At 40.2% G+C, this 27,652-nt stretch overlaps 1 protein-coding gene across 1 annotated transcript in view; it reads right to left on the bottom strand.

Annotated features, from left to right (window-relative positions):
• The window catches only part of LOC128663591 (inositol polyphosphate-5-phosphatase A), a 142,795-nt gene extending 117,660 nt beyond the window's left edge, over positions 1-25,135 (bottom strand). The window contains exons 1-4 of the mRNA XM_053717991.1: positions 24,063-25,135; positions 23,181-23,222; positions 21,193-21,293; positions 19,739-19,826 (exon numbers count right to left, since the gene is read on the bottom strand). Coding sequence (XP_053573966.1) covers positions 19,739-19,826; positions 21,193-21,293; positions 23,181-23,222; positions 24,063-24,119 — 288 coding nt within the window. The 5' untranslated portion in view covers positions 24,120-25,135. The remainder of the gene's footprint in view (positions 1-19,738; positions 19,827-21,192; positions 21,294-23,180; positions 23,223-24,062) is intronic.
• Positions 25,136-27,652: the final 2,517 nt, after the last annotated feature.

The raw sequence follows: 27,652 nt of genomic DNA, 5'->3' as shown, positions 1-27,652 counted from the left end.
GGTGATAAGAAAAAAGTGCGAAAGCATATAAAATAAGGAATTGGAATAATTGTGCTTTATACAAAAAAATCATAACCACCCCAAAAAAAGGGCGGGCCTCATGGACTCTTGCTAATATGAAAGAAATGAATTTATCAGGTAAGTTCTTACATAAATTATGTTTTCTTTCATGTAATTAGCAAGAGTCCATGAGCTAGTGACGTATGGGATAATGATTACCCAAGATGTGGATCTTTCCACACAAGAGTCACTAGAGAGGGAGGGATAAAATAAAGACAGCCAATTCCTGCTGAAAATAATCCACACCCAAAATAAAGTTTAACGAAAAACATAAGCAGAAGATTCAAACTGAAACCGCTGCCTGAAGTACTTTTCTACCAAAAACTGCTTCAGAAGAAGAAAATACATCAAAATGGTAGAATTTAGTAAAAGTATGCAAAGAGGACCAAGTTGCTGCTTTGCAAATCTGATCAACCGAAGCTTCATTCCTAAACGCCCAGGAAGTAGAAACTGACCTAGTAGAATGAGCTGTAATTCTCTAAGGCGGAGTTTTACCCGACTCAACATAGGCAAGATGAATTAAAGATTTCAACCAAGATGCCAAAGAAATGGCAGAAGCTTTCTGGCCTTTTCTAGAACCGGAAAAGATAACAAATAGACTAGAAGTCTTTCTGAAAGATTTAGTAGCTTCAACATAATATTTCAAAGCTCTAACAACATCCAAAGAATGCAACGATTTCTCCTTAGAATTCTTAGGATTAGGACATAATGAAGGAACCACAATTTCTCTACTAATGTTGTTGGAATTCACAACTTTAGGTAAAAATTCAAAAGAAGTTCGCAACACCGCCTTATCCTGATGAAAAATCAGAAAAGGAGACTCACAAGAAAGAGCAGATAATTCAGAAACTCTTCTGGCAGAAGAGATGGCCAAAAGGAACAAAACTTTCCAAGAAAGTAATTTAATGTCCAATGAATGCATAGGTTCAAACGGAGGATCTTGAAGAGCCCCCAGAACCAAATTCAAACTCCAAGGAGGAGAAATTGACTTAATGACAGGTTTTATACGAACCAAAGCTTGTACAAAACAATGAATATCAGGAAGAATAGCAATCTTTCTGTGAAAAAGAACAGAAAGAGCAGAGATCTGTCCTTTCAAGGAACTTGTGGACAAACCTTTATCTAAACCATCCTGAAGAAACTGTAAAATTCTCGGAATTCTAAAAGAATGCCAAGAAAAATGATGAGAAATACACCAAGAAATATAAGTCTTCCAGACTCTATAATATATCTCTCTAGATACAGATTTACGAGCCTGTAACATAGTATTAATCACAGCGTCAGAGAAACCTCTTTGACGAAGAATCAAGCGTTCAATCTCCATACCTTTAAATTTAAGGATTTCAGATCCTGATGGAAAAAAGGACCTTGTGACAGGTCTGGTCTTAACGGAAGAGTCCACGGTTGGCAAGAGGCCATCCGGACAAGATCCGCATACCAAAACCTGTGAGGCCATGCCGGAGCTACCAGCAGAACAAACGAGCATTCCTTCAGAATCTTGGAGATTACTCTTGGAAGAAGAACTAGAGGCGGAAAGATATAGGCAGGATGATACTTCCAAGGAAGTGATAATGCATCCACTGCCTCCGCCTGAGGATCCCGGGATCTGGACAGATACCTGGGAAGTTTCTTGTTTAGATGGGACGCCATCAAATCTATTTCTGGAAGTTCCCACATTTGAACGATCTGAAGAAATACCTCTGGGTGAAGAGACCATTCGCCCGAATGCAACATTTGGCGACTGAGATAATCCGCTTCCCAATTGTCTACACCTGGGATATGAACCGCAGAGATTAGACAGGAGCTGGATTCCGCCCAAACCAAAATTCGAGATACTTCTTTCATAGCCAGAGGACTGTGAGTTCCTCCTTGATGATTGATGTATGCCACAGTTGTGACATTGTCTGTCTGAAAACAAATGAACGATTCTCTCTTCAGAAGAGGCCAAAACTGAAGAGCTCTGAAAATTGCACGGAGTTCCAAAATATTGATCGGTAATCTCACCTCCTGAGATTCCCAAACTCCTTGTGCCGTCAGAGATCCCCACACAGCTCCCCAACCTGTGAGACTTGAATCTGTTGAAATTACAGTCCAGGTCGGAAGCACAAAAGAAGCCCCCTGAATTAAACGATGGTGATCTGTCCACCACGTTAGAGAGTGTCGAACAATCGGTTTTAAAGATATTAATTGAGATATCTTTGTGTAATCCTTGCACCATTGATTCAGCATACAAAGCTGAAGAGGTCGCATGTGAAAACGAGCAAAGGGGATCGCGTCCGATGCAGCAGTCATAAGACCTAGAATTTCCATGCATAAGGCTACCGAAGGGAATGATTGTGACTGAAGGTTTCGACAAGCTGCCATCAGTTTTAGACGCCTCTTGTCTGTTAAAGACAGAGTCATGGACACTGAATCTATTTGGAAACCCAGAAAGGTTACCCTTGTCTGAGGAATCAATGAACTTTTTGGTAAATTGATCCTCCAACCATGATCTTGAAGAAACAACACAAGTCGATTCGTATGAAATTCTGCTAAATGTAAAGACTGAGCAAGTACCAAGATATCGTCCAAATAAGGAAATACCACAATACCCTGTTCTCTGATTACAGACAGAAGGGCACCGAGAACCTTTGTAAAAATTCTTGGAGCTGTAGCAAGGCCAAACGGCAGAGCCACAAACTGGTAATGCTTGTCCAGAAAAGAGAATCTCAGGAACCGATAATGATCCGGATGAATCGGAATATGCAGATATGCATCCTGTAAATCTATTGTGGACATATAATTCCCTTGCTGAACAAAAGGCAAGATAGTCCTTACAGTTACCATCTTGAACGTTGGTATCCTTACATAACGATTCAATATTTTTAGATCCAGAACTGGTCTGAAGGAATTCTCCTTCTTTGGTACAATGAAGAGATTTGAATAAAACCCCATCCCCTGTTCCTGAACTGGAACTGGCATAATTACTCCAGTCAACTCTAGATCTGAAACACAATTCAGAAATGCTTGAGCTTTTACTGGATTTACTGGGACACGGGAAAGAAAAAATCTCTTTGCAGGAGGTCTCATCTTGAAACCAATTCTGTACCCTTCTGAAACAATGTTCTGAATCCAAAGATTGTGAACAGAATTGATCCAAATTTCTTTGAAAAAACGTAACCTGCCCCCTACCAGCTGAGCTGGAATGAGGGCCGCACCTTCATGTGGACTTAGAAGCAGGCTTTGCCTTTCTGGCTGGCTTGGATTTATTCCAGATTGGAGATGGTTTCCAAACTGAAACTGCTCCTGAGGATGAAGGATCAGGTTTTTGTTCTTTGTTGAAACGAAAGGAACGAAAACGATTATTAGCTCTGTTTTTACCCTTAGATTTTTTATCCTGTGGTAAAAAAGTTCCTTTCCCACCAGTAACAGTTGAAATAATAGAATCCAACTGAGAACCAAATAATTTGTTACCCTGGAAAGAAATGGAAAGTAGAGTTGATTTAGAAGCCATATCAGCATTCCAAGTCTTAAGCCATAAAGCTCTTCTAGCTAAAATAGCTAGAGACATAAACCTGACATCAACCCTGATAATATCAAAGATGGCATCACAGATAAAATTATTAGCATGCTGAAGAAGAATAATAATATCATGAGAATCATGATGTGTTACTTGTTGCGCTAAGGTTTCCAACCAAAAAGTTGAAGCTGCAGCAACATCAGCCAAAGATATAGCAGGTCTAAGAAGATTACCTGAACACAGATAAGCTTTTCTTAGAAAGGATTCAATTTTCCTATCTAAAGGATCCTTAAACGAAGTACCATCTGACGTAGGAATAGTAGTACGTTTAGCAAGGGTAGAAATAGCCCCATCAACTTTAGGGATTTTGTCCCAAAATTCTAATCTGTCAGACGGCACAGGATATAATTGCTTAAAACGTTTAGAAGGAGTAAATGAATTACCCAATTTATCCCATTCTTTGGAAATTACTGCAGAAATAGCATTAGGAACAGGAAAAACTTCTGGAATAACCACAGGAGATTTAAATACCTTATCCAAACGTTTAGAATTAGTATCAAGAGGACCAGAATCCTCTATTTCTAAAGCAATTAGAACTTCTTTAAGTAAAGAACGAATAAATTCCATTTTAAATAAATATGAAGATTTATCAGCATCAACCTCTGAGACAGAATCCTCTGAACCAGAAGAGTCATCAGAATCAGAATGATGATGTTCATTTAAAAATTCATCTGTAGGGAGAGAAGTTTTAAAAGATTTTTTACGTTTACTAGAAGGAGAAATAACAGACATAGCCTTCTTTATGGATTCAGAAACAAAATCTCTTATGTCATCAGGAACATTCTGCACCTTAGATGTTGAAGGAACTGCAACAGGCAATGGTACTTTACTAAAGGAAATATTATCTGCATTAACAAGTTTGTCATGACAATCAATACAAACAACAGCTGGAGGAATAGCTACCAAAAGTTTACAGCAGATACACTTAGCTTTGGTAGATCCAGCACTAGACAGCGATTTTCCTGTAGTATCTTCTGACTCAGATGCAACGTGAGACATCTTGCAATATTTAAGAGAAAAAACAACAACATATAAAGCAAAATTGATCAAATTCCTTAAATGACAGTTTCAGGAATGGGAAAAAATGCCAAAGAACAAGCTTCTAGCAACCAGAAGCAATGAAAAATGAGACTTAAATAATCTGGAGACAAAAGCGACGCCCATATTTTTTAGCGTCAAAAATGACGCCACATCTGGAACGCCGACATTTTTGGCGCAAAATAACGTCAAAAAATTACGCAACTTCCGGCAACACGTATGACGCCGGAAACGGAAAAGAATTTTTGCGCCAAAAAAGTCTGCGCCAAGAATGACGCAATAAAATGAAGCATTTTGAGCCCCCGCGAGCCTAACAGCCCACAGGGAAAAAAGTCAAATTTTTGAAGGTAAGAAAAAATGATTAAATCAAATGCATTATCCCAAATATGAAACTGACTGTCTGAAAAATAAGGAAAGTTGAACATTCTGAGTCAAGGCAAATAAATGTTTGAATACATATATTTAGAACTTTATAAACAAAGTGCCCAACCATAGCTTAGAGTGTCACAGAAAATAAGATTTACTTACCCCAGGACACTCATCTACATGTTTGTAGAAATCCAAACCAGTACTGAAACGAGAATCAGCAGAGGTAATGGTATATATAAAAGAGTATATCGTCGATCTGAAAAGGGAGGTAAGAGATGAATCTCTACGACCGATAACAGAGAACCTATGAAATAGACCCCTTAGAAGGAGATCACTGCATTCAAATAGGCAATACTCTCCTCACATCCCTCTGACATTCACTGCACGCTGAGAGGAAAACCGGGCTCCAACTTGCTGCGGAGCGCATATCAACGTAGAATCTAGCACAAACTTACTTCACCACCTCCATCGGAGGCAAAGTTTGTAAAACTGAATTGTGGGTGTGGTGAGGGGTGTATTTATAGGCATTTTGAGGTTTGGGAAACTTTGCCCCTCCTGGTAGGAATGTATATCCCATACGTCACTAGCTCATGGACTCTTGCTAATTACATGAAAGAAATAATATTGTGTCTCTTTAAATATGTATTTACAGCCTATCCTATATTAAAAGTATAAAGCTGGAACTTCAAACCCAAAACATCGGTTCTCCACGTTCAATACTCTGCCCACCCCCACCTCCTAATACAACTTCTCTCTCTCTCTCAACTCAAAATTTTGCAGTCCACTTCAATAACAAAATTGACTCCACCAGAAATTAAATCAGCTCTCAACATACTACCAGTCTCGCACCCCTTCAAAAGCTCACAATCATCCAAAACCCTCCCTCTCATCTACCCTTACTCCTATACTCGCACACATCTTCAACCTCCTACTCACCACCAAAACACGCACTGGTCACACCTATCCTCAAAAAACCTTCTCTCGATCCAAACTCCCCATCCATCTACCGCCCTATTTCCTTACTCCCTCTTGCCTCAAAGCTTCTTGAAAAGCTAGTATATATTTCCTAACTTTGAACTCACTCCTTGACCCACTGCAATCTGGATTTCGCCCCCATCACTCCACAGAGACAGCAATTGTTAAGGTTAACAACGACCTACTTACAGTAAAATCCAAAGGCCACTTCGCTCTGCTTATCCTCCTTGATCTGTCTGCAGCCTTTGATACTGTCAGCCACCCTCTTTTGCTCCAAACCCTCCAATCCTTTGGTATTTACGACACAGCTCTCTCGTGGTTGTCTTTCTATCTGTCAAACCTTACCTTTAGCGTAGCCTTTTCTGGGGCATCCTCTGCTCCGTTACCACTTTCTGTTGGGGTACCGCAAGGCTCTGTCCTCGGTCCCCTTCTCTTCTCAATCTACACGTTATCTTTAGGTTCCTTAATAAAGTCCCACGGGTTTCAATATCATTTGTATGCTGATGACACCCAAATCTACCTATCTGTGCCAGACCTATCTCCTTCCTTGCTAACCCGTGTCACTAACTGTCTTTCTCATATCTCATCTTGGATGTCCTCTCACTACCTTAAGCTAAATCTCTCGAAAACTGAGCTCCTTATTCCCCCCCTTCTTCCAAAATCTCCACCCCCCACTTCTCTATAACTGTCGATAACTCCATCATTACCCCTACCCCGTATGCCCGATGTCTTGTGATCATACTTGACTCAGATCTTTCTTTCACTCCTCACATTCAGTCCCTGGCTAAAGTCTGCCACTTCCACCTTAAAAAACATCTCTAAAATTAGACATTTCCTTACACAAGACACAACTAAGATTTTAATCCACTCTCTCATCCTTTCCCGCCTCGACTACTGCAACTCCATCCTCTCTGGTCTCCCTAGCTGCCGCCTACATCCTTTACAATCCATAATGAATGCCTCTGCCAGGCTCATCTTCCTTACACGTCGCTCTTCATCTGCTGCACCTCTCTGCAAATTCCTTCACTGGCTTCCTCTTGCCTCCAAAATTAAACACAAAATTCTGACTCTGACGTACAAAGCCCTCAACTGCACTGCTCCCCCCTACATATCAGACCTTGTCTCCAGATACTCTCCCCTCCTGTCCACTTTGCTCTGCTCACAATCTTCTCTCCTACTCTCTTGTTACCTCCTCACACTCCCATTTACAGGTCTTCTCCAGATTAGCTCCCATCTTGTGGAACTCTCTGCCTCACTCCACAAGACTCTCCCCTAGTTTTAAAAGCTTCAAGCGCTCCCTAAAGACTCTACTATTCAGGGATGCATACAACCTACACTATCCTTTCCTAACTCCATTGCTTTCCCCTTAAACCCCTTAGAATGTAAGCCTATGAGCCCAGCTGTTTGTAGATCACCTTCATAAGAGCCGACTACAACAGTGCAACTCTCAGCAGGATCCTCTACCCATTTGATCCCTATAATGTTATCTTGTATACCGCCTATGTTCATAGCGCTGTGGAATATGTTGGTGCTCTACAAATACGTGATATTAATAATCACATTTTCTTCATTTTCTTGTTATGCTTCATTGAAAAGCAGGAAGGCAAGTTCATGAATGTGCAAGTGTGCAGCACTATTTTGCAGCAGTTTTGCAACAATGTTATATAAGATGCTTCCATATCCTGTCATGAAAAGCTTCAGTGAATGCTACCTATCTAGATAGCTCTTCAACAATGAATAACATGAGCAAAGCAAATTTGATAATAGAAGTAAATTGGAAACTTTTTTTAAATGGTATTCTCTATCTGAATCATGAAATAAACATTTTGGGTTTCATGTCCCTTTCAGCTATCCAAAGCACAAATTTATTGCATGCTTAAATATAAATTAAAGATAACATGTGCAACAAACATTGAAAAGAAAAATATTATTAGCTAATTTTAGCTCAATACTGGCTTACATTTTAAATGGGTGGTTAGTAACATCACCTGGGTGGTATGCTCATTAAAAGGCCCTGGGGAGAACACGTGAGATGGTATATACAAACACACTGGACAAGCCTGGAATAAGCGTAAGGCTGTTCAACAAATTAATTAAAGGGACATTAAACACTAAATAAATAAATGCTAGATAGAATGATGCATTCAAAAAAAGCACAATCCAAAGAAGGTGGGAATACAACACCACTGTTAGTGCTCGGTATAGGGGGTAACTGCAAAGCCCCAAACAATATGCAAAAATACGTGAGAACCAGCACAGTATGGTAAAAGTAATATTCTTTATTCAAGACCCATGTTAAAAAAAGCAAATAGCATTAAAAAAAAGATTAGTCTGAGAACAACATGTAAGTTTCATTAGCTGCTTAAAGGGACACTGAAACCAATTTTTTTCTTTTGTGATTCAGATAGAGCATGCAATTTTAAGCAACTTTCTAATTTACTCCTATTATCAATTTTTCTTCGTTCTCTTGCTATCATTATTTGAAAAAGAAGGCATCTAAGCATTTTTTTGGTTCAGACCTCTGGATAACACTTTTTTATTGGTGGATGAATTTATCCACCAATCAGCAAGGACAACCCAGGTTGTTCACTAAAAATGGACTGGCATCTAAACTTACATTCTTGCATTTCAAATAAAGATACCAAGAGAATGAAGAAAATTTGATAATAGGAGTAAATTAGAAAGTTGCTTAAAATTTCATGCTCTATCTGAATCACGAAAGAAAAAAATTGGGTTCAGTGTCCCTTTAAATATTGACAAAATAAGTGTAAAGTTTTAGTATCTATAAAACAATGGGAGCTGCCATGTTGTAACTTAGGTTACCTTCTCTGCTGTGGCCAATTAGGGACAGTAATAAATAGGTCACTAGAGTGCGCAGCCAATGGCTGTGTGGAATACAACAGTGTTCTGCACTTCCATTTCTAACAGGAATTGAAAAACTCACAATTTTAGAATAGAATTAAAGGAAAAAAGGACAAAATAAATCATGAAAGTATACTGCAAAGCTGTTTTATATATACACTATGTATCATTTTATATTACAATCACAAAGTGTTTCATTTCACTTTAAGCTTACATTTTATAAGAAATATGGGCAGACTTGATGGGCCTACAGTTTTTATGTGCCATCAAAATCTATGTTTCTGTGTCTCCGAAATATGAAAAGCTTCTTTAGTCCTGCTGGTTTAAGAAACTTAGGCCCTGAGGTTTGAAAGATGTACTGGAGTCATTCATTTAAGGCAGTGATGGACAACTTTATTATGAAACACACACATAATATTCTTCCTAAAAATTTGCAGTGGCACAGGGGATTTAGGTAAGATTATTGTAGGGTACCCTTTACCTTTTGTTCTCTACTTCAGAGGACACATTTAAGTTTTGCCCACCCCAAAGCTTATACCCTTAGTTCTCCTTTTTTCCTTGGGGCTGCAAAAACTAGAGCTGAGGGCCACAAGAGGCCCTTGGGCTGCCAGTTGGCCTTCTCTGAATAAAGTCAAAGTTACATTTTCATTATTCAGACAGAATATATAATTTAAAAGCCATTTTAGTTCAATTTTATAAAACAAATGTCCTCATTGTGTACTTCCTTTCTTTAAGAGCATGCAGAAGAAGTCTTAGGAGGGTGCATGCGTTTTGAGTACTATGGCAGCACAATTATAATATTTATGGTGCTTAAAGGGAAATTAAACAATAAATACATTTCATACAACTTCTTCTAATCATGTGTGCTGCCATTTTAGAACCTAGGTGTGTCTGCAATTATATGAAGGAGATTTTCTGCAAATGAGAGAACACATCAGCACTGGCATGCAGTGAAAGCTAGATTATAACATGGGGTCACCCATGTAGGGTTGCCGCCTTTTCTTTAAAAAAAAAAAAAAATACCACCCATGCTCATGATCATAGATATGCATAAATAATTATACAGCAATTTGGAACTAAAGCTGTTGAGACTGATTTTAAATAAGCGTTTGTTTAGAATTAGATCCCAATACACTTAAAAGACGTTTAACAATGATATGTTTTAATTTGGAATAAAAGAAAAAATTCTTGACTAGCAACCCAAACCCACTCTCAGTCACATACCCACCTCAGAACCTGTTCTTGCAGCCTCTATGTCAGCCAAATACCCATAACTTCTGATATGTCCCCTGAGCATAATCTCCTCTACATATCTAAATAAGGCCTCACCTCATTTAGATTTTTACATTAGCCATATGTAGATCCTTATACATTAGGTTCCATGTCAAATTTCCTATTTAATATCCAAGTTTCCCAGAGAAGACAAAATGGTCACTAATAAATGAAGACAGAAATCTTTAAAGGATCTAGAGTCTGCAGTAAATTTAGGCAGCATAGTCCATTAAAACCTCTCAAAAGGGCCACAGCTATCAAAGTATAACTGAGCTACAAAACAATACACAAATAAAAAAATAAATTAAAAAACTCCTGAATATGACTTTTGCTGCCTGTCTCAGTATGTACGTTTAAAAAGAACAAAGATAATTAATCAGGGGCTGATGATCAAAAAATCAGAGGCATGGAGAAAAATCACACAATCAATCTTGTTTTGAGCATTATATTGAAAACATAATTTATGTAAGAACTTACCTGATAAATTCATTTCTTTCATATTAGCAAGAGTCCATGAGCTAGTGACGTATGGGATATACATTCCTACCAGGAGGGGCAAAGTTTCCCAAACCTTAAAATGCCTATAAATACACCCCTCACCACACCCACAATTCAGTTTAACGAATAGCCAAGAAGTGGGGTGATAAGAAAAAAGTGCGAAAGCATATAAAATAAGGAATTGGAATAATTGTGCTTTATACAAAAAAATCATAACCACCACAAAAAAGGGCGGGCCTCATGGACTCTTGCTAATATGAAAGAAATGAATTTATCAGGTAAGTTCTTACATAAATTATGTTTTCTTTCATGTAATTAGCAAGAGTCCATGAGCTAGTGACATATGGGATAATGACTACCCAAGATGTGGATCTTTCCACGCAAGAGTCACTAGAGAGGGAGGGATAAAATAAAGACAGCCAATTCCTGCTGAAAATAATCCACACCCAGAATAAAGTTTAATGAAAAACATAAGCAGAAGATTCAAACTGAAACCACTGCCTGAAGTACTTTTCTACCAAAAACTGCTTCAGAAGAAGAAAACACATCAAAATGGTAGAATTTAGTAAAAGTATGCAAAGAGGACCAAGTTGCTGTTTTGCAAATCTGATCAACCGAAGCTTCATTCCTAAACGCCCAGGAAGTAGAAACTGACCTAGTAGAATGAGCTGTAATCCTTCGAGGCGGTAATTTTACCCGACTCGACATAGGCATGATGAAATAAAGATTTCAACCAAGATGCCAAAGAAATGGCAGAAGCTTTCTGGCCTTTTCTAGAACCGGAAAAGATGACAAATAGACTAGAAGTCTTTCGGAAAGACTTAGTAGCTTCAACAAAATATTACAAAGCTCTAACAGCATCCAAAGAATGCAATGATTTCTCCTTAGAATTCATAGGATTAGGACATAATGAAGGAACCACAATTTCTCTACTAATGTTGTTAGAATTCACAACCTTAGGTAAAAAATTCAAAAGAAGTTTGCAGCACCGCCTTATCCTGATGCAAAATCAGAAAAGGAGACTCACAAGAAAGAGCAGATAATTCAGAGACTCTTCTGGCAGAAGAGATGGCCAAAAGAAACAAAACTTTCCAAGAAAGTAATATAACGACCAAAGAATGCATGGGTTCAAAAGGAAGAGCTTGAAGAGCCCCCAGAACCAAATTCAAACTCCAAGGAGGAGAAATTGACTTAATGACAGGTTTTATACGAACCAAAGCTTGTACAAAACAATGAATATCAGGAAGATTAGCAATCCTTCTGTGAAAAAGAACAGAAAGAGCAGAGATTTGTCTTTTCAAGGAACTTGCGGACAAACCTTATCTAAACCATCCTGAAGAAACTGTAAAATTCTCGGTATTCAAAAAGAATGCCAAGAAAAAAGATGAGAAAGACACTAAGAAATATAAGTCTTCCAGACTCTATAATATATCTCTCTAGATACAGATTTATGAGCCTGTCACATAGTATCAATCACAGAGTCAGAGAAACCTCTTTGACCAAGAATCAAGCGTTCAAACTCCATACCTTAAAATTTAAGGATTTGAGATCCTGATGGAAAAAAGAACCTTGCGACAGAAAGTCTGGTCTTAACGGAAGAGTCCACAGCTGGCAAGAGGCCATCCGGACAAGATCCGCATACCAAAACCTGTGAGGCCATGCTGGAGCTACCAGCAGGACAAACGAGCATTCCTTTAGAATCTTGGAAAATACTCTTGGAAGAAGAACTAGAGGCGGAAAGATATAGGCAGGATGACACTTGTAAGGAAGTGATAATGCATCCACTGCCCCCGCCCGAGGAACCCGGGATCTGGACAGATACCAGGGAAGTTTTTTGTTTAGATGAGAAGCCATCAGATCTATTTCTGGGAGTTCCCACATTTGAACAATCTGAAGAAATACCTCTGGGTGAAGAGACCATTCGCCCGGATGCAACGTTTCGCGACTGAGATAATCCGCTTCCCAATTGTCTATACCTGGGATATGAACCGCAGAGATTAGACAGGAGCTGGATTCCGCCCAAACCAAAATTCGAGATACTTCTTTCATAGCCAGAGGACTGTGAGTCCCTCCTTGATGATTGATGTATGCCACAGTTGTGACATTGTCTATCTGAAAACAAATGAACAACTCTCTCTTCAGAAGAGGCCAAGACTGAAGAGCTCTGAAACTTGCACGGAGTTCCAAAATATTGATCGGTAATCTCACCTCCTGAGATTCCCAAACCCCTTGTGCCGTCAGAGACCCCCAACACAGCTCCTCAACCTGTAAGACTTGCATCTGTTGAGATTATAGTCCAGGTCGGAAGAACAAAGAAGCCCCCTGAACTAAACAATGGTGATCTGTCCACCATGTCAGAGAGTGTCGTATAATCGGTTTAAAGATATTAATTGAGATATCTTTGTGTAATCCCTGCACCATTGGTTCAGCATACAGAGCTGAAGAGGTCGCATGTGAAAACGAGCAAAGGAGATCGCATCCGATGCGGCAGTCCTAAGACCTAAAATTTCCATGCATAAGGCTACCAAAGGGAATGATTGTGACTGAAGGTTTTGACAAGCTGATATCAATGTTAAACTTCTCTTGTCTGACAAGGACAGAGTCATAGACACTGAATCTATCTGGAAACCTAAAAAGGTTACCCTTGTCTGAGGAATCAATGAACTGATTGGTAAATTGATCCTCCAACCATGATCTTGAAGAAACAACACAAGTCGATTCGTATGAGATTCTGTGAAAATGTGAAGACTGAGCAAGTACCAAGATATCGTCCAAATAAGGAAATACCAAAACCCTGTTCTCTGATTACAGACAGAAGGGCACCGAGAACCTTTGAAAAAATTCTTGGAGCTGATGCTAGGCCAAACGGTAGAGCCACAAAACTGGTAATGCTTGTCTAAAAAGAGAATCTCAGAAACTAAAAGTGATCTGGATGAATCGGAATATGCAGATATGCATCCTGTAAATCTATTGTAGACATATAATGCCCTTGCTAAACAAAAGGCAGGATAGTCCTACAGTTACCATCTTGAATGTTGGTATCCTTACATAACGATTCAATATTGATAGATCCGGAACTGGTCTGAAGGAATTGACCTTCAGAACTGGAACTGGCATAATTACTCCAGCCAACTCTAGATCTGAAACACATTTCAGAAATGCTGAGCCTTTGCTGTGTTTACTGGGACACGGGAAAGAAAAAAATCTCTTTGCAGGAGGCCTTAACTTGAAGCCAATTCTGTACCTTTATGAAACAATGTTCTGAAACCAGAGATTGTGAACGGAATTGATCCAAATTTCTTTGAAGAAAACGTAATCTGCCCCATACCAGCTGAGCTGGAATGAGGGCCGCACCTTCATGGGTACTTAGGAGCTGGCTTTAGGTTTCTATAAGGCTTGGATATATTCCAAACTGGAAATGGTTTCCAAACTGATACCGCTCCTGAGGATGAAGGATCAGGCTTTTGTTCCTTGTTGTGAGGAAAGGAACGAAAACGATTATTAGACCTAAATTTACCTTAGATTTTTTATCCTTTGGTAAAAAAGTTCCCTTTCCTCCAGTAACAGTTGAGATAATAGAATCCAACTGAGAACCGAATAATTTATTACCCTGGAAAGAAAGGGAAAGCAAAGTTGACTTAGAAGACATATCAGCATTCCAAGTTTTAAGCCATAAAGCTTTTCTAGCTAAAATAGCTAGAGACATATACCTGACATCAACTCTAATGATATCAAAAGATGGTATCACAAATAAAATTATTAGCATGTTATAGAATAATAATAATGCTATAAAATTATGATCTGTTACTTGTTGCGCTAAAGCTTCTAACCAAAAAGTTGAAGCTGCAGCAACATCCGCTAAAAATATAGCAGGTCTAAGAAGATTACCTGAACATAAGTAAGCTTTTCTTAGAAAGGATTCAATTTTCCTATCTAAAGGATCCTTAAATGAAGTACTATCTGCCGTAGGAATAGTAGTACGTTTAGCAGGAGTAGAGACAGCCCCATTAACCTTAGGGATTTTGTCCCAAAAAACTCTAATCTGTCAGATGGCACAGGATATAATTGCTTAAACGTTTAGAAGGAGTAAATGAATTACCCAAATTATTCCATTCCCTGGAAATTACTTCAGAAATAGCATCAGGGAGAGAAAACACTTCTGGAATAACTACAGGAGATTTAAAAACCTTATTTAAACGTTTAGATTTAGTATCAAGAGGACCAGAATCCTCTATTTCTAATGCAATTAATACTTCTTTAAATAAAGAACGAATTCCATCTTGAACAAATACAAAGATTTATCAGCATCAACCTCTGAGACAGAAACCTCTGAACCAGAAGAACCATTATCAGTATCAAAATGATAATCATTTAAAAATTCATCTGAAAAAAGAGAAGTTTTAAAAGACTTTTATGTATACTAGAAGGAGAAATAACAGACATAGCCTTCTTAATGGATTTAAAAAATAAAATCTCTTATGTTATCAGGAACACTCTGAAAATTAGATGTTGACGGAACAGCAACAGGTAATGTAACAGTACTAAAGGAAATTTTATCTGCATTAATAAGTTTGTCATGACATGCAATACAAACAACAGCTGGAGAAACAGATACCAAAAATTTATAGCAGATACACTTAGCTTGGTAGCTCCAGCACCGGGCAGCGATTTTCCTGAAGTATCTTCTGACTCAGTTGCAACGTGGAACATCTTGCAATATGTAATAGAAAAAACAACATATAAAGCAAAATTGATCAAATTCCTTAAATGACAGTTTCAGGAATGGGAAAAAAATGCCAGTGAACAAGCTTCTAGCAACCAGAAGCAATAAATAATGAGACTTAAATAATGTAGAGACAAAAATGACGCCCATATTTTTTAGCGCCAAATAAGACGCCCACATTATTTGGCGCCTAAATGCTTTTGGCGCCAAAAATGACGCTACATCCGGAACGCCGACACTTTTTGACGCAAAAAAACGTCAAAAAATGACGCAACTTCCGGCGACACGTATGACGCCGGAAACAGAAAAAAAAATTTGCGCCAAAAAAGTCCGCGCCAAGAATGACGCAATAAAATGAAGCATTTTCAGCCCCCGCGAGCCTAACAGCCCACAGGGAAAAAGTCAAATTGAAACAAATGCATTATCCCAAGTATGAAACTGACTGTCTGAAAATAAGGAATGTTGAACATCCTGAGTCAAGGCAAATAAATGTTTGAATACATATATTTAGAACTTTATAAAAAAGTGCCTAACCATAGCTTAGAGTGTCACAGAAAATAAGCTTACTTACTTACCCCAGGACACTCATCTATCTACATGTTGTAGAAAGCCAAACCAGTACTGAAACGAAAATCAGCAGAGGTAATGGTATATATATATGAGTATATCGTCGATCTGAAAAGGGAGGTAAGAGATGAATCTCTACGACCGATAACAGAGAACCTATGAAATAGACCCCGTAGAAGGAGATCATTGCATTCAAATAGGCAATACTCTCCTCACATCCCTCTGACATTCACTGCACGCTGAGAGGAAAACCGGGCTCCAACCTGCTGCGGAGCGCATATCAACGTAGAATCTAGCACAAACTTACTTCACCACCTCCATAGGAGGCAAAGTTTGTAAAACTGAATTGTGGGTGTGGTGAGGGGTGTATTTATAGGCATTTTAAGGTTTGGGAAACTTTGCCCCTCCTGGTAGGAATGTATATCCCATACGTCACTAGCTCATGGACTCTTGCTAATTACATGAAAGAAATGTAGGTTTATCTACTTCCCAACCAGAACCTTAAAGGGACATAAAACCCAAATATTTTCTTTCATGATTCAGATAGAAAATACAATTTTAAACAACTTTTCAATTTAATTGTATTATTTAATTTGCTTTCTTCTCTTGTTAACCTTTGCTCAAAGGTTTATCTATAAAAATTCAGGAGCAGTAAAGAATAGATATACTGATTGTCATTGGCTCACCCATATGTTCAGACAGCAACCAGTAGTGTATTGCTGCTCATTCAACAAAGCATACCAATAGAACAAAGAAAAATTAATAATATGAATAAATTAGAAAGTTGCTTAAAATTGCATGGTCTATCCAAATCATGAAAGAAAAAATGTGGGTAACATATCCCTTTAAAGCAGGATAAACAGTTCTCAAGCTAAAATGTGCCTTTCTGAAGTTCTTTGAGGGATCTCACATTACTGACAAGACCTCCTAGATAAAACAGAGAGCTTTAGATCATCAGACCCTTAGACATAAACAGAGCACAAGGAGCAGTAAGTAATTACACAGTTAGGATAAGCGAGAAAGCTTACAGCAGCATATAACCTAAATACATCCCTGGTTACTGGAAGATCTCCCTTCCACAAGAGATCTGCTCTCCACATGTTAATTCTTCCTTCATGGACATTCAGAGCACAGTCCCTGAGAATTATTTTCTAAAATTATGTATAGAAATGATGGTAGCAGTGAAAGTCAAAGCTATTATTAATAATAAAAAAAAAAAATACTGCTCAGTGGCAAATTTAAGAAGGTGTTGGAACCCCCAAACCTCAAATGTTCTACAAATGCCCTGAATTTATATGCTAGTGCCTGATTTACATGTCTGGTATTCTAAGCAGTGCAAACAGGGTAAAGCAGCAATAGGGGGGAATTGTATCTCCTAAATTGTTTAGCTCTGACTTTAATGTTTTCAGCTGCCAAACATTAACGTCTTTAGCTGCATTAGCACAACTAGAGATGATGAATGCTTTTAGATGTTTGTTTTGTCTTTATTAAACAAAAAAGGCTTACTCAGCATACCATAAAAATTTGAATGAATTCTTTTTAAAGATGTTTTTCATATGTTCATAAATATTTAAATACTGTCTTGTGTTTAGTAGTTGTCTAACATGGAATGCAATAATCTTCTTAATACTCTCAAGCTTCCTGAGAATAAGATCTCCTTTGAATGAATTTCCATAAATAAACTGCAGATTCTGAAACCTACATAAACCCAATAGTTTATTTTGAGTCTCTTTATCCTTTTGCCCTGATTGTCAGGAGCCTTTAAGTATCATGGAAATGTTCATATCTGAAGAAGGAAGTTGGTCGGACTGGGAATAAAAAGCAGCCCTGGAAAAAAAATAAAGACCAGCCCTATTTTCAGTTGAGTCAGTAGAATGCACATGCCCTATTTTTCTCAAAGGGGAATACTGGGACACTCTTTCCCTAATATTTTTTTCAGAATTAAATTATATTACTTTGTATTAAATAAAAATGTCAGATTGATGTTATATAGCAACCCTATAACCCAATTGCACCCATCAATCACCCCTTTAAATTGAAGCTTTCCTTCCCCAGCTTCTGCAGCCCACCAGGAAATCTCCTAATATCCTGGTAGGCCAATCCGACCCTGATAACGCCTTTACTACCCATTCCCCAGCTTTGCACAACCATATATATATACTTTATAACCTCTAAATCTGTGCCTGTTTCTAAGTCCCTGCAGGCCGCCCCTTATCTCAGTGCATTTTATTAGCTTTTCACAGCCAGACAGTGTTAGTTCATGTATGCCATATAGATAGCATTGAGCTCACTCGCGTGGAGTTATGCATGAACAAGCACTGGTTGGCTAAAATGCAAGTTTGCAAAAAGCACTGAGGCTTAGATACAGGGGTAAAAAGTATATACCCAGGGCTGAGCATGTTGCATGGGATGTGTACCCGGTCAGGTATGAGAGTACAGTCCCCTTCCGTGTTTTGTATATGTCTAGGGTGATTACATAAGGCTGTGCACCCTTCCCTTGTTCCCAGTTTGTTTGGATTTGAGAGCTTGCATTGTGTTGCTGTTTCAGGGTCCCAGGTATTGGAAAGGACCTTGACGTGGTACCTGGGCTTGTCCCATTTGGCCAGATGCGGTAACTAACCTTTCCATTTTTGCTTTTAAATCTTAGCTGAGAGCTTGTAAGTGGGTGCTGGACTTTCTCTGTGTGATATATATATATATATATATATATATATATACCGTATTGTTCCGAGTATAGGCCGCACTTTTCCCCCTGATGTAAGTCTTAAAATCAGGGATGCGGCCTATACGCGGGATGTAGCTGTGAGTGGTTTGGATGGGGGGGCGGGGTTAAGCAGGAGCGTGGTTCTTGTTAGAGGGAGGAATTTTGGCACAAACACTGGGCTTCCTGGAGATTCTGTTAGCTACAGCCGACAACCTAAGCTCCCGCACACAACACTCCCTGATAGGATGGGCATTAGGGACGATCCCCTACTCAAAGTTGTTTTCTTAATTGGCCACTGCACCGTGCCACAGAAGCAGATGTCCGGCACAGTATATCCCCCAGCAACACCGCGGCCCACATCGATGTGCTCAGGATAGGAGTGTGATGGGCTTAAGATGAGAGCAGGAGCTGCTGTGAGTTACCGGTATCAGCTGTGACACAGGCGGCAGCGTGACAGGATTGAGGTACACTAAAATTGATCTCAAAGTCATCTAACAGTACTGTATTTGATTTACTGGTACATACTACTAGTTACCCCTTTGAGAATACAAGTAAATATCTATAGCACAAAGGATGGGAGTGAGATGGAGCCAGGGTGGGAGCCACCTTATGTGTGTGCGCTGAGGGTGAGTCAGGATTGGGGATGTATGATAAGTGGTGAGGAGTGGGTTGTGTGAGGAAGAAGGGGGCTAAGAGGGTGAGGAGGGTTGAGGGGAGGCTTGTAGGTAGGTAGTTAAAAGGGTGAGTACTGGGCACTGTGTGAGGGAAGGAGGCTGAGTGGGTTAAGAGAAGGCAGTAATGTGCATATTTTAAGTTAAAATTTAAATTTCTTTAAAATGGCACCAAACTTTAAGGGTGAGGCTTATAATCAGGAGCGGCCTATGGACGGAACAATACGGTATATATATATATATATATATAAAAAAAAATGTGGTTATACTAAACTGGGGAATGAGTAATTATATTTTTAAACAATACAATTTTCAAGTAGACTGTCCCTTTAATACCCTTCTTCAAATCATATAAATGTTAATAACTTTCTACGTCCTATTATACACAAAATGTGTCCATACTAGATAGATGATTGAGTGCACAGAATGCAGACGCTTACCGTAAAGCTGCCAAGCTGAGTAAAGTCTTGATCTATAAACGCCTTCGACCGGTCATATGAAGACAGCTCCTTGCTCTTTGTCAGCTCCCTGCATTATAAACCAATCAAGTACAGCCTAAGAGTCCGGATTAATTTACACCAGGTGTATAAAAGTTATGAGTGTCCCCAGGAGCAATATCTAAACCCATTATCAGAAGTCCAAGATTAAGAGGCAAGATAAAATGACTGATAACAAGAGAATGGAAAGGGGGAGAGGGAAAAGGTGAAAGTAGCGAGGGGAAGGGGAAAAGGGGAAAGAAAAAAGGGAAATGAAAAGGGTAGGAGAGAGTACAATGGAGAATAAGAAATAATACTAACAATGGAGAAAAGGGAGATAGAAAGGAAAGGTGAAAAATAAATCTTTTCTTTTTTTTTTCCATTCACGATTCAGATAGATCATACAATTTTAAACCACTTTTCAATTTACTTTTCTGTTATCTTATTTGCTTCATTCTTTTGGTATCCTTTGTTGAAGAAACAGCAATGCATATGGGTGAGCCAATAACATGAAGCATCTATTTGCAGCCACCAATTATGCTTTTCAACAAAGAATACCAAGAGTACAAAACAAATGAGATAATAGAAGTGAATTGGAAATTTGTTTAAAATTGTATTCTCTACCTGAATCACGAAAGAAAAAAAATGTGTTTCATGTCATTGAAAAAGACCTTACATACAAAAACAAATTTAAAACTCTGACTTTAAAGGGACACTGAATCAAAATTAAACTTTCATTATTCAGATAGAGCATGACATTTTAAACAACTTTCCAATTTACTTCCATTAACTAAATGTGCACAGTCTTTTTATATTTAAACTTTTTGAGTCACCATCTACTACTGAGCATGTGCAAGAATAAGTGTGTATGCATTTGTGAATGGCTGATGGCTGTCACATGGTACAGGGGGAGAGGAAAAGACATAACTTTTAAAATTGTCAGAAAAAAAATCTACTACTCATTTTAAGTTCAGACTAAGTGCTACTGAATTGTCTTGTTATCTTGCATTTGTTGATTATGCAAATCTACTATGTTGACTGGTCCTTTAAAGATTTTAAAAAAAACCTCTGCCCTGGTGATTTTATATTGTCTCCCTCAATTGTAGTCAATTAAGTCTAGCTATAACTGCTCTAAGAAATCCCTATGTAGCTGGTTCAGACAAAATGCAGAATTTTCCAGTATACTTAAGTTACAGAACTCGCTTTTCAGCCTTTTTAAAGGGTAATGCGGATATGTTACAAAAAAAGCAATGTATTTTGCAGCAAAAGCAACCAAATAATTAATAAATTATAAATTGTGGTTTTGATGAATTCTGATTAATTCATTTAATTTATGGGTAAATCAGTTTTGTAATGTGGTCATACTCATGGGTTGCGTCTGCTTCATATTTCAGATTGAAAATTATACTGTATATTACCCGATAAAGTTTTCTGCCTCCGACATATTCTCCCAGTATCTTTTGCCCCCAACTTCCTGTAGGTGCAGAGCGATGAAGCTGGGCGCATGGCTTTGTACGGTCTGTGGTAGAGAAAACATAGCATGAGTAGAAAGTTACAGTTATGTATCAGAGCACCTATGTCCAAACTTTTTATGTGGGACCACACTATCTTTTCTATTTTTGTCAAATATACTGAAATAAATATAGATCTATATAGACTGTAAATGAGCAATGCTGAGTATAGATAAGTGCAGTGGTATATTTAGCACTAGAAAATCTGCTACCACAACCCCCCCCCCCCCATGCAAAAAGGCCCCACCAAATATGCAGAATATGCTTTCTTCCCCAAGTCCTGCCACCCTACACACTAACCCAGGTCAGAATACACCCCTGGATATTTTACATGCTGACCATGTACCTTAACTTCACTATTGAAAACTTAGTACTAAACAAAACAGTGCAATGAAAACAGAATTTATATTTAGAACACTGCTACCATGTATGTGCCAATATAAATAGCTTTTGGTACTGTTTGGGATATCCATCTGCCTCATTGAAAAGCCTTATATGTGATAAACAGCAACTAACCACATGGTTGCAAGAGGGGGTTGCAATACATTACAAAGCAAGGAGTTACTGTATTCTCTGGCAGGGAAGGGGTTTATTTAAAAACGCCTCAAAAATATGCAAATTCATGTTAATACAGAAATGTACAGAACAATTATTTTCAGAACTCTGATTGCCAAGATGTTAATGCTAAATGTCACAATTTTCTGACCAAGACATTTTAGAGAAAAAATACCAGTGTCACTTCGGGATGGACATACCAGTATTTCAAGCACCTGTCCAGTAAAAGGAAAGTAAAAAATCTGGACTTCAAACTGACTGGGTCTAATCCGGGGTCTGATGAAGAAATATAACTGTCCCAGGCTTTTGGCAATGGTAAAGGATCTGAGCATAGCATTTAAATGGGCTGATCCAACGTCTCATGTAGGCATAGAGTATACAGGGCCTGCGGGCAATGGGGTCTAACCTGAGATTTTATATGGATATGGGGTTTACAGGATCTGCAACCAATAGTGTCTGATCTGAGGTCTCATATGGGTATAGGGCTTACAGTGTCTGCAGTCAATTTGGTTCTGAATCTGATGTGAGTATAGAGATTACAGCATTTGTGTGCAGTGGGTTCTGATCTAAGATCTGATGTGGGCATAGAGATTACAGCATTTGTGTGCAGTGGGTTCTGATCCGAGGTCTGATGTGGGTATATCAGAAGCTGCAAGGCTTTGGAATCTGATCCACTTACCACTTTTTCCCTTGATTTACAGCTGGCCATCAAGTATATGTGAGAGGATATTTGGCATGACCAGTGTCACTCCAAACTCCCCCCCCCCCCCATATCATGACCACTAAATTTTGAATGGTACTATGTAAACTAATACACTAAACCCCTCTTTTTGCACCGTTTTTCCTCTGCCTTTATTGGTTAATTACTTATTTTAAAAGGGAGGTGGCAGCAGGCGATGCCATTAGTCTAGGCCTGAACTTCATACTTTTTATAATACATAGTGCCAGTTCTGTAATATATTTTACTATGTTGACAGTGACATTTTCAACAGGATAAGTTGCAACAAAATCATGTAAACACACAGGCATAAATATATAAACATGGGATCCTCTCGGAGAGGACGTAGATTAGCTAGCTGGAGACTAGGGGAATAAACCTTCTACCATCACAGCTGTTATGAAGGTTATACACACTGTGTGTTACAAATAGAAGGTGGAAGAATTGTAGTTTTGTATTACAATACTTTAATATAATTTTACTTATAAAAAATGTAAAAGCCATTATCGGCCATATGAAGGACAGCATTGTATAGTATACATTGTGTATCTTGGGTGAAGAATGTAAATTATTCTGTATAAGACTGGGGTGCAGGGTGCAAACATGACATGTTTTATTTTACCTTATAGAGTTCCTGCAGCCAGTTCTGTTGTATCGATCCAGACTGTCGAGACAGAATGTATGAAAGATTTTATCATCATGAATTACCTATATACTCATCTTTAAAAAGAGTACATTTTCAAGGGATTCTTTAAATATTTATATATGTTTAAAAGTCACATTGAAGATCACTGATAGGAAGAAAATAATTGTGCACTGTGTCATCTCTGCTAAGCAGGGATTTGTGTCAGCTTAAAAGTGACACTAAACCCAATTTTTTTCTTTCATGGTTCAGATAGAGCATGCAATTTTAAGCAACTTCCTAATTACTACTATTATCAATTTTTCTTCGTTCTTTTGCTATCTTTATTTGAAAAAGGCATCTAAGATAAGGAGCCAGCCAATGTTTGGTTCAGTACCCTGGACAGCACTTGTTTATTGGTGCTGTCCAATCAGCAAGCACAACCCAGGTTGTGAACTAAAAATGGTCCGGCTTCTTCAAACTTACAGTCTTGCTTTTCAAATAAAGATAGCAAGAGAATGAAGAAAAATTGATACTAGGAGTAAAATAGAATGTTGCTTAAAATTGCATGCTCTATCTGAATCATGAAAGAAAACATTTGGGTTCAGTGTCCCTTTAAGGCTGAAAATCAAAAAGATATCATTTGACTATTTCCTAGACAGAAAATGCAAAACACAGAGGATGCTGCGGTGGAGGGGGAAGAGGTGGGGGAATGAAAGGAACAGAAAGTTAGAGGGGAAAATGAGATTGAAATAAAGAAAGGGACTAAGGAAACTAGGGGATACAGAAAAAAGGAGAGAAAAGAGGGACTGTATAGGGAAGGAGAGAGAAAAAAAGAACTAAAGAAGGTTGTTATAAAAAGTAATAAAAAATTAAACTCACCGTGTCAGACAAAGATCCAATGTTGGCAGTGATAAGAAGAACACCCAGATATCCCATAATTCACAGACTTTGTACACAAATATACAGCAAAGTCACAGTCACACATACAGAGGCACAGGAACAGAGCACTCACATACAGAGGCACAGGAACAGAGCACTCACATACAGAGGCACAGGAACAGAGCACTCACATACAGAGGCACAGGAACAGAGCACTCACATACAGAGGCACAGGGATCAGTCACAGAGAGGAACAAGGAGTAAGAGGAACAAGGAGTAAGAAATACAGACACCCAGTCACACTCTCCCTATACACAGACGTTAGTCATCTATTATTGTGTCAGTGTCTCTTTGCCCACAGTTTTATCTCAGTCATTCTCACTAATCCCTCAGTAGCTATGAACACCTCCTTTTTTTCTGGCCCTCCTCCTTGTCTCAGGTATCATTGTCCCTGCCGCTCTATAGCCGCCCCTCTATAGCCACCCCACAGACTCCAGGTATCTGTCTCTCTCTTTGACTGATCTGATTTCTTACAGTTCTATTACTCCCACAGCTTTGCATTTCCCTCTCCCATTTTCCAAATAATCCTTCTCTGTCTCTACAATGTGCAGCTCCTTCCTTTCTCTGGTTACTGTGGCACCTGGAGGAGGGCTCCTATCAGCCAGGGAAGTATCAAGTGACAGAGGAGGAGATTCCTTCTCTCCCTACAAGTATACCTGAGTGGCTGCTTGCCAAACCTCTCACACACTTCCCAGTAACAACTTCTACTTCATTATAAACTGCTCTGCTACAACGTGCATGTTGTAGCATGATTTCTACTAATCCTGATATGCACAATAATAGAAGCCTTTTCTACTATTTAATACATACTTTTATACCTGTAATGTGGGCCATTAAAAACAAAGCAATATATCAAATGTTTTTAAAAAAAATGAGGTTATACCTTTGTGTTATACAGATCTTGATCACTGTAAAATACTGGTATTTTATAATACATGCCTTTGTTATCACAGTGCATACAGATATTACACAAGGGAGCCCCTAGAGGCGAGCAAAGCTATAGTCGGCAGGGGCCTTTGACCGGAGGAGGAATAGGCCATCATGGGGGGTTGGTCGTTAAAAGGGGGTGGAGTGAAGGAAGCCCTTATTTAAGGGGCTGAGCGGGAAAATGTTGCAGATCACTGATAAAAATTTATGAAGCAGCATCTTCTCTGCACTTTTCCCATTCAGCCTTTGTAAAGGCTTCCTTGGAGGAGTGGTTGCGGTGGATTGGGGAGACAGCTGAGAGCAGGGCGTTTGAGAAAGGAGGGCAGAAGGAGCGGAGTGGTGGCAGGCCGTCGCAGTATTGGTCTGGTTCCAGTATCGGCCTCAGAGGTCCTAGTTGCTGCTGTGGGGGCGGAGCTTGTCTGATCGAGTGGCGGCATGGATCCAGTCAGGAGAGACAGTCCCCAGAGGTTTAGGGAACCTAAGTTGCGGACAGAGTCTACAACTCACGGCCACATGGGGCCTTTAGTTGCAGGACAGTTGGGTCGGCAGGATCCGGAGGTGGTTGATGGTCCAGCTGGACCTGTGTTGGTGGGTGGGAGGGTCCTTGGCAGTGTGAGTGTAGTTGAGGATAGCAGTAGTGAGGATTGCTTACTTCCAGTTGAGGCCAGTCATGTGTATGTGGTAGGTAGTGGTGTGGAGGGGGTAACTTTGATGGGTTTGGGGGGGGGAAGAGGAGATTTATTCTGAGGGGGAGTTAGAGGAGATGTTTAGGGATGTGCAGGAGGGGGGGTTCCACAAAGGGACCTGGCATTGTGCTTGTCTTCTTCTGGGGATGAATATGTCCCTCCTTCCCCAGAAGCTCAGGGGTTTAAGGATAGGGTTTCTTTTCCTGGTCCTGAGGGTAAGGGTTTTCCTGGGAGCAAGAGTGGGGTTGTTTTTAGGGCTCCTATGGGTGGGGCCACATCTTCCAAGGGGGGGAGGGGTGGGGATCATTTGTCACGTGCTTGTGTGTCTTTTTCAGCGGCGGAGGAGCAGCATGTACAGCCTGGGGAGCACATGGGCTTTTCAGGTGCGGAGCTGGATATCGGTGACGGCCTGGAGGAGCACTCCTTCTGCCTCCACGGTTCTTGGAGGGAATCCATTCGTCTGGAACCTGATGACGGAGTCCCTTGGTCTGGGGGTCCTGCACGCTCTGGTCAGATTCGGCAGGTGAGTTCGGCCATTAGAGGGTCCAGGGGACAGGTGCATCGCGGTGGCCTGGTAGCTACGGCCGCTGCTAGAGGTGCCTGTTCTGGTGTAAGATGGCCTCGTAGGCCTGGGGAGAACTTGGAGGGTAGAGGGCGTTCTCGTAGATGGACTGGTACTGATGTACCCCTAAGAGAGGCCGAGGGTGCGCTGCGGTTGGGGGTGTCAATCACTCCAGGGGGCGGCGGGGACGGGGGAGTTATTTGCCTTTGAATGTGGTTTCACATGTCCCTGTTTTGCAGAGTCCAAGACGGCAGCCACCCCAGGATGAGGTGGCACTACGGGGTGATGTTGCCAGGACCTCCAGCGGAGAAGGTGCAGTAACGGAGCGGCGCAGGAGCGGGCTCCAGTCCAGAGAGATGGTGGAGAGCGTCGTCGGTGTTCCACCTGCTGAGACCGTCCGATCAGGTGAGAAACCAATTGGGGCTGATGGGGGTGGGTCTGCTATGTTGGAGTGTGCGGGTGTGCCTGGTGGAGATTCTGCGTCGGGGGCTTTGGTTGCTGGTTTAAGGGAGTTGCTGGCGAAGCTGGAGGGTTCGGGTGTGTCGGCTTCTTCCCCGGCAGCGAGGGTATGGGTCCCCCCGGCTGGTCCTTCGTTGGTTATGGAAGTTCCGGTCGGGCCCCCTGTGAGCATAGTTGCTTCGAGTGTGTCTAGTGGGGGCCAAGGTCTTGATTTGGGTGCTGCGGCCGGTGGGTCTGGTCCCAAAGCGGTTGGAGGGGTGGAGCTTAAGGTAGCAGACACTGCATTGGCATGGTCCTGCCTTTGTACAATTGGCCCTTTGGGCATGCACTTGATGACAGAGCTTAGGGATAAGATAATTAAGAGGGAGTTTATTGAGCTTTTCTCCCTTCTGCCCCTTGACCAATCCTTTGAAATACCTGAGGATTCTAAGAAGGATACGGTTAAAAAAAAAAAGGAGGAGCGAAAGAAACGTTATAGAAAGTTGCCGAAAACGTTCACCAATTGGTTCCAGGCTTTTGTGATTTGGATGAGATAGCGACGGCCCAGAGGCCATATGGTGGTATGGCCTGGTGGGCTTACGATGAGCAGTTTAGGCAGCGTTTGTCGGTGAAGCCTTCTATGCGGTGGGACGACCGGGATATGAGTTTATGGTTGAAGATCATGACTCCTTTGAGGGCGGCTCAGTCCTTTTGGGCGGGAGCCGGCGGTCAATCTTCGTGGGGCAGTCGGCTGTCGGTAGAAAGGGGTACTGTTTCGCCTTCAATGAGAAGGTTTGCAAGTGGGGAACTTCGTGCAAGTTTCGCCACGAATGTTCAGGATGTGGTGGCTCCCACTCCTATACCAAGTGTTTCTGAAAAGGCAAGCCTGGGACGGGTTTTGACGCGGTTGAAAAGGG

Source organism: Bombina bombina, chromosome 6, assembly GCF_027579735.1.
Source record: "Bombina bombina isolate aBomBom1 chromosome 6, aBomBom1.pri, whole genome shotgun sequence".
In the NCBI taxonomy this organism is placed as follows: domain Eukaryota; kingdom Metazoa; phylum Chordata; class Amphibia; order Anura; family Bombinatoridae; genus Bombina; species Bombina bombina.
Note: the sequence above shows the minus strand (reverse complement) of the source record. Positions and strands in the feature narration are given on the sequence as shown.